The sequence below is a fragment of the Montipora capricornis genome, chromosome 13 (genome assembly GCF_036669925.1).
Source record: "Montipora capricornis isolate CH-2021 chromosome 13, ASM3666992v2, whole genome shotgun sequence".
Lineage (NCBI taxonomy): Eukaryota > Metazoa > Cnidaria > Anthozoa > Scleractinia > Acroporidae > Montipora > Montipora capricornis.
This window is the reverse complement of record NC_090895.1, coordinates 37635836-37643335: the sequence shown is the minus strand read 5'-3', so window position 1 is coordinate 37643335 and position 7500 is coordinate 37635836. Positions and strand designations below refer to the sequence as shown.

Genomic DNA, 7500 nt, shown 5'->3' with positions numbered 1-7500 from the left:
TGACTGTCAAAAGTAGCTAAATTGGGTTAACCAGAGTGTTACTTTATTAATTTGTTGCTCAGGCTGTGGGGCCGCGAATTGTGAAACGGGCTGCCTTTTGGCAAAACCTCATTTTTCAGGCTATCATTTCACTTTTACCTTTTAGAAGTTTAAGAACTTTAAAGCATGGTTTCTTTTTATTTGCAATCATTTAATAAGATAATACACCTGATATAAATGATATAAATATTGTGACAAATTTGGTGTCCCTCCTTTTTTGTTCAGGAAGGACGATTCTGTTGCCCAGGAAAATTTTGATATGAGCTACCTCTTCAATGTCGATTCAATCGTTGCCAACTTGCTTCAGTAAGTATTCTCAGTCCACTGTAAGTCTGTGAGTTGTTCAATTTCTATCAGTTATTACACTTTTAAAACCTTAACCCATTCATTCTTGAATTGCCCCCCTTTGATGAGTAACAGCATCTGGCATTAGACAGAGTAAAATTCATAAGTGTCACTCTGACTCAGGATTGATGTGGTTACTGCACCTTTCAATAACATGCAAACACTTAGATTCAAAGGTCCAATGCATTTTTTGCTACTATCAATCAAATGTTCGGCGGCTCCTCCCAGCTTCCGACTACATGTATGTTGACTGAACTGGGCTCAACGATGTGATTTGATTACTACGCGCTCGACAGTAGTCGGAAGCTCAGAGGAGCTCGAGCCGCCGAACATTTGATTGACGGTAACAAAAAACTCATTTTGTCGTTCGACCTTTAAATTAAAGAGTCCACATGTTATTGAAAGGTGCAGTAAAGAGGATATAGTTTTTAAGTGGACCAGTAGATGTTGTTAACCCATTCATCCCTGAAGCGGTCCCCATTGATGAGTCAATCATTTGGTGTTAGACAGAGTAAAATCTATAAGTATCACTCTCAGGATTGCAAGGGTTAATAATAATTATTATAACTTCTGGGAACACTGTATTGGAATACAGCTGTCAACTGAAAGACTCCATAGAAGCCTCAAGACCCCCCACACATTCTCATTAATTTTGAGATCACATGTGTTTTTAAAGATAGTTGTCATTCACATGATCAGTAAATGCACTTTCAATTCTTTCTTATAAATAAGCAGAAAATTATAATAGTTTGCTCTTGTACGCAGCTTCTTTTAGATTTTTGCTTAATAAAGGGTATGTATGTATGTATTTATTGACTTCTGAACTGTCAACCTCCATTGACGAGTAACATCATCTGTCGTTAAGACAGAGTAAAATCTATTACATTAAAGTGTCACTCCCAAGAGTCAATGAGTTAAGCAAGCAAACTTTCAAAAAATTGAAGAAAAGTGAATTTTTTTTATTGCAGTGACACTTAAAGTTATAAGACAGTTGGGTGTAATTAATGAACTAAAACAGAAGAAAGATAGTTTTTTCACAAATTTATACTGTTTTAATTAATTTTCTACTTGTTTTAGTGTAAAGCAAAATTATTATGAATATTAAGACAATAATTTAGTATTTTATTGAATGACACTGATACATGTTTTTCATTGTTTGTATCTTTGTTGCAGCATTTCCCTGGAAGAGAGGTTCCAATACATATCTGGTAAAGGAAGCTTGAAAAATCTCATTTCTGAAGGCAAAGGAAGGGAAAACATGGTCTTCTGTTTTATAAAGGCACTTGGGATGAAAGGTGGGATGCGGAATTTGGGATTCTTCCCTGATGATGGAATTGTTCTTCTCTAAGACTTGTGAAAGGCTTTTTCCCCAACACTTTTCCCTTTTTTTTCAAGTTTCAGTTTTAATTCTTTCATCTCTCTTTAATGAATCATTAATTTCATATTAGGTCATTTGAATTTTTGGATTTCAACAATTTCTAGGGGAGGGGGATTAAACTTTTGACGAGGAAAGGTACCCCAAATGGGATTCAGACCTGAGTCTACAAGTTTTGTGCATTCATAGTTTACCTTTCATTTTACGACAAGGAAGCACTATCAGTAAATTATAAAATAATTAGGATAGTATGTGCACCCTCATTGGTCAATAGCTGTGTTAAGATGAGAGTGTGGAAACACAGCTGTGACATCACACTAATTTTGATTGGTTATGTGTTGTCAGACCCGTGTTTTGATTGGCTGGTAGTTCAAATATGAGTGTGTATCAAGAATATCTGTTTCAATCAAGAAGTAAATAAAAACAGCATTTCCTTCATTTGTCGAATTATCTTTGAGAAATATTTTATAAAAGCAATAGCCAAATCTGCTTCAAATTGTACTAATTAAGCATAGCCTCATCTAAACACTTGAGGGAGCTGAGAGAATTCTCGATAGTTGTGCAAACCCTTGACTATAACTGTCTCAAATTCTCCCAACTCCCCCTCTTGTTTACATGAAGCTATGGAAAGACGGAAAACATCCTCTATTGCTTAATTGGTACCGTTTGAAGCAGATTTGGCTGAAAAGAACTTGATCACTTGGTCCTTAAAAGGTTTTTGTTCTATTTCCACATATTTTTTGTAGAACATCGTTATTTCCTTGAGTCAGTTTACCACTCCAAAGGTGACACACTCTTTGCCATGACAACAGATGACAGCATTGCAAAGGAATATGGGTAGGGCATAAGTGATTTCTGGACAAGTCTTTGCACTTCTGGGTGCAAATGTCTTAATGTGAATGTCTTTACAGCCTTTCCTCAGCAACATCTGCAGCCCTGTTTCTTTTCCGCTGCAAGGACGTTACCAACAGAAAAGAGGACTGCGGCATCACTCAGTATCGAGGAAAATTTGAGCAGATTCCCCTTCTCAGATTCTTTCAAGCCCAGACACTCCCAAAATATGTGAGTACAGGTATACTTATTAATTTTTTATCAAAGTCGTACGCCGTGCAGGTATGTCTTATGATATACTTGCCCGGACAAATTTTGGGTTGCCCGGGAAAAAATGCGGAAGTATACTGTGTAGAAAATGGTTGATAAAATTACTTGTAACTTGAGCATTCGCGTTTTATTTTACATTCTCATCAGAAATTACGAATTTTGACTTTAGAGTATTATGTTATTTGCACTGTGGGAACCCGATTTACAGTGGTCCATATCTGCCACGGCAAAATGTGCTTGAATGTAGCTTACAAAGTTACAATTCAACGACCCAAAACTTTCGACACTCCTGTCTAGTGTCTTCCTTTTACATGATCCCAAGATTTTGTTTTCCACTTCGTAAGCAGCAGGTTCTCCCCACTTGTTTTCTTTTTTGCCGGGGGTGGCAAAACACCTTATAACTAATGCTATATTATCAGCTGTGACCACGAGTCACCCTTTGCCTTGCTAACAACCATGTCAGCGCTGAGATACATGAAAATTGAGCCTGCTATCGTTTCATGGAAATACCGTGTGGTCAAAGATGACACCCAAACTTGAGATTTCATTGCTGAGGAAAAGCTGCTTCTTTATATCTTATTTTCTGGAAGTTTCTGTTGAATGAAAAGCGATCCGAATGAAAGTACGGTCTGTCTATATTATAGCACTTTGTGACATTATGGTCGTCTGGTACGACCGGACAACTGGGAATGTGAATGTTGATCCCTGTGAGTAACCTGTATCCTATTCATGTGTAAGAGATAATTTTGTGTTGCATTACAGTAATATTTAAACTATGATTTTCACACTTAGAAAGGTTAGGTCCTTTTAGTCTATCCTTTAGTTCACCTTCTTAGGAGACAAAGCTCAGTACATTAAGCCCTGTTTACATCAGCAATGTAAATGATCAAGATCAATAATCATGTAGATGATGAACAAGTTTTCATTGACAAGATTAGCCCTGCCCACATTTATACTTAATGTTATTCAGTGAGTACTGACATAACAAATGTTTCAGTCCCTAGCTTTATCACTCCAACTTGCTTTCATTTCATCCTTCATTTTCTATACTTTGTCAGCAATGAGCATGAGTGTGATACTAGGAGCTAATCTCACTAATATTCCTTACTACATTTTCCTTGTTGTCTGTTTACACGAACAATTTCATCCTTGAAAATTTTTCCTCAGCACAGAAAAATTGTCAATTTTACCCTAATTTGCATGATTGAGCAAATTTCTTTGTCGGGGAAAGCTTGAACTGGGGCTTTATTAAACAACCATGTAACACACCAAAATTCAGGCAGTTTATAAGTCAAGCATCCAAAACTTAGTGGCTTGAGGGTTAATACTAAGGCATACCAGTCTCTTATTGGTAATTGGCAAAGTACTGATGTTTTCAGTTTGGCACTTTGTAGCTCAAACAATATGATGCAGTAGAAAATGCTGGGAAAATTCCTATGAAACTTTACTGCATGTTTTAACCCATTGACTCCCAGGGGTTCCCCATTGACAAGTAAAATCGTCTGGCGTTAGACAGAGTAAAATACTAAGTCTGGCCGGTTTAGGCCGGGTTGGACGTCAAAGGGTTAATTAATGTCTTGAAATTCCAAGTGATATCAATAATTATTGTGTTGATCCTAACAGGTTGTGCTTCCAACCAACAGAACAACAGTCTATGATTTGCTGGAGCTACCTATAAACAGAGTGTTTGTCTTCAGTAATGGGACTTCTGATCTTGAGATTGAAGAACTGGAAGAGATGGTCCTGCATTTTCAAGGCTCTGTGGGAGTTATTCTTGTTGATGTGTACGTGTTAACTCGTTGACTGTTTGGTGACTGGAATAGGCCTAAGGATACAGACTGTAGGAATGCGATAAACGTTTCCAAGCGATGACAGAGAAATGTGGAACCTTGTGGGCACTGAAAAATGGGATTTATCTTAGATGATTTTAGAATGTTTGGATTAAATGTCATACCTTCGAACTACAGAATCGGAATTACAGTAAATTAATAAAGTGAGAAAGATCATCGCAAATATATGAAACAATTTAAAGAAGCATGAAAGAAATCCAGGCTTGAACATGATTCAAACCCATTACTGTGCAATAAGCACTTCACTTGTTTTACTGGCTGAGCGGGGATGTATTTCAGGCTTGCTTGCAAATGATTAAGCCATGATTTTTGTTGGGGACTACTGTATACATGTATGATATGAGAGACACATGTATACATGTATGAACTGCAAAATGAACTTTTGAGGTTAAAGATCTTAACAGTTTTGAACATGTCTTTGGCAAAGCTTTAAAGAAAAGTTTGAGAAATTCAGCCTTGAATGGGATTCAGACACATGATCTGCGCCTGTGGTAAAAGATATGACGTTTTTTACAAATCTAGCTGGGAAAAATAACTCTTAACACTTTTGCTTTTAACTCATTGTCCCCAATAGGAGTGAGACTTAAATTATTTCACTCTGTTTAACACCAGACGATGTTACTCAACAGTGTGGGGCAGTTCAGTATTCAATGGGTTAAATCACCATGTAAGTAAGTGAACCAGTTGTTCACTCTTAGGGCACGTTCGATTATCCGTATTCCGGAATAGGAATATGTGGAATAGAAGTTAGAAATCCTTCGCCTTTAAGGAGATTCCCATTAAAATTGTCAAACATCCGCAGAAATGCTATTTTAAACGTATCTTTATTATCCTTGTTGCTTCAAAACACCAAACACACAGTTTTAAATCATCACTCCACGTATTCTTATTCCGGAATAGGGTCAATCGAAACCACCCTTAATAAGGGCTGCAACGATACATTTTCTCATGGTACAATGCACATCTCGATACAGGTGCCACAATACTATACAAATCTCAATACATCATTACATAAATAATTATGTACAATGGGAAGACATTTTCTGACGAACAGCGTGTTTTGTCCGTGGGTGTGGCAAGACTTTGTTAGCTGACAATTAATGAAATGTACACATCTTGAAAAAGACATGGGGCAAATGGTTAGTGCTAGTTATCTGCGATGTCTGTACGTGTCAGATCGGACGCTTTACGAAGCAAGGATGGATATTTCTTGCCCCTGTGTTTAATAACTAGCTACAAAAGGGTTATTTTTATGTAAGAAGTCATTAAAGACAGTGATTATGAATGTTGATGAATAATAATGATAATATCCACAAACATGTTGCTTAAATATACAACGTAGATATTCGTACCTGGGCAAAAAAAGATCACAATTCACCAGTGCACCGGTGTATCTTTGCAGCCCTACTCTTAACCCATTGACTCCCAGAGGTTCCCCATTGACGAGTAAAATCGTCTGGCGTTAGGCAGAGTAAAATACTAAGTCTGGTTGGTGTAGGCCCGTTTGGGCTGTCAAAGGGTTAATACGCAATGAATCTTTTTTTTAGCTATCAACATAAGGATATGCTCTCTTCCTATGGCTTATCAGAAGACACTAACTTCCCAACAGCAGCATTTGTCCAGTCAAGGACAGAGATGATGACTTGGTAACTACGTAAATAACTTCCATAGCAACGTAATTAAATCTTATGTATTTGAGGACAAACAGTATCTCTAATAATTATAATTATTGGTGTTAGAAGTGCCTATCACGTCACACTTTTCCACTTTATTTGAACTCCAGAATCGTCCTACACTGTAATTACATTCTTTTGTTTTTTGAACCTTGGGATTGAAAATTGATACTTTTTATTTTCTTTGAAAGACAGAAAACGTGGTTATACGTTGATCCATAACCGAGCAATGACGGGGAATGGGTTCAATACCAGGTTGATGGCACAGACTGCTTTGCATTGCGGTGGTTCTTTGAAAACACACAGACATGCGCATCAATAGGCAATTTCGAGTTCATGTGCCGCCTTCTCTTCGCAAGCGACCAATGCAAGTGCAACGTTTTTGTGATTGTAATTGTAATTAGACAAACCGTTTGCTTTCCCATTGAGGAAGTGAAAACTAATGTCATAAGTATAACATCATTCAACAATTAGGGCGCTGTGCGATTGACCGTATTCCGGAATAGGAATACACTGAATAGAAGTTAGAAATCCCTTCACTTTTACGGAGATTCACATTTAAACATTATCTTTATTATTATTGTCTGCTTCAAAACGCCAAACATACAGTTTTAAATCATCACTCACATATCTTATTCGGGAATAGGGTCAATCGAACGCCACCACCTTATACTCGCTTTGAAGCAGGTGTACGGACTATCAACTTGAAATGGCCTAATTGTATTCTCTGTCAAGGGTTCTGTATAATGCAGCCATGGCGAAACATTACCTAAGCTGAGATGAGAAAAAAAAGTGAACCATGTATAAATTGTGTCAAAAAATCCGATTAAGCCCAAGAAGAACATGATCTAGTGGACGTGAGCACTGTCATCACACTCGCACACACGTGCCCCTTGTGTTAGATACCAGCCCTGTAGCAGTGTTCTTCCCGGCTCTAGGCATGGTCGCCTTTGTTTTACATGAATATTGTCTTTTATTTTTCGAGCCTTATGTGGAATTGTATCCAGAGAATGGTTGCCGTCTTCACTGTACATAAATCTCAGGGTTTTATTCAAGCGATTGGTGGAAGATTCGTCCAATGAATATCAAAGAATAGGTTTGTTTCATTCTCCTGGAT

At 37.4% G+C, this 7500-nt stretch overlaps 2 protein-coding genes across 2 annotated transcripts in view; both read left to right on the top strand.

Moving 5' to 3' along the window:
- The window catches only part of LOC138030807 (elongation factor G, mitochondrial-like), a 33537-nt gene that overhangs the window by 18913 nt on the left and 7124 nt on the right, over positions 1 to 7500 (top strand). The gene's annotated exons all lie outside the window — the stretch shown is intronic.
- Positions 1 to 7500, top strand: part of LOC138030808 (thioredoxin domain-containing protein 16-like) — a 10336-nt gene that overhangs the window by 1732 nt on the left and 1104 nt on the right. Inside the window, exons 4-9 of the mRNA XM_068878681.1 lie at positions 265 to 345; positions 1558 to 1679; positions 2506 to 2596; positions 2671 to 2821; positions 4484 to 4644; positions 6258 to 6356. Coding sequence (XP_068734782.1) covers positions 265 to 345; positions 1558 to 1679; positions 2506 to 2596; positions 2671 to 2821; positions 4484 to 4644; positions 6258 to 6356 — 705 coding nt within the window. The remainder of the gene's footprint in view (positions 1 to 264; positions 346 to 1557; positions 1680 to 2505; positions 2597 to 2670; positions 2822 to 4483; positions 4645 to 6257; positions 6357 to 7500) is intronic.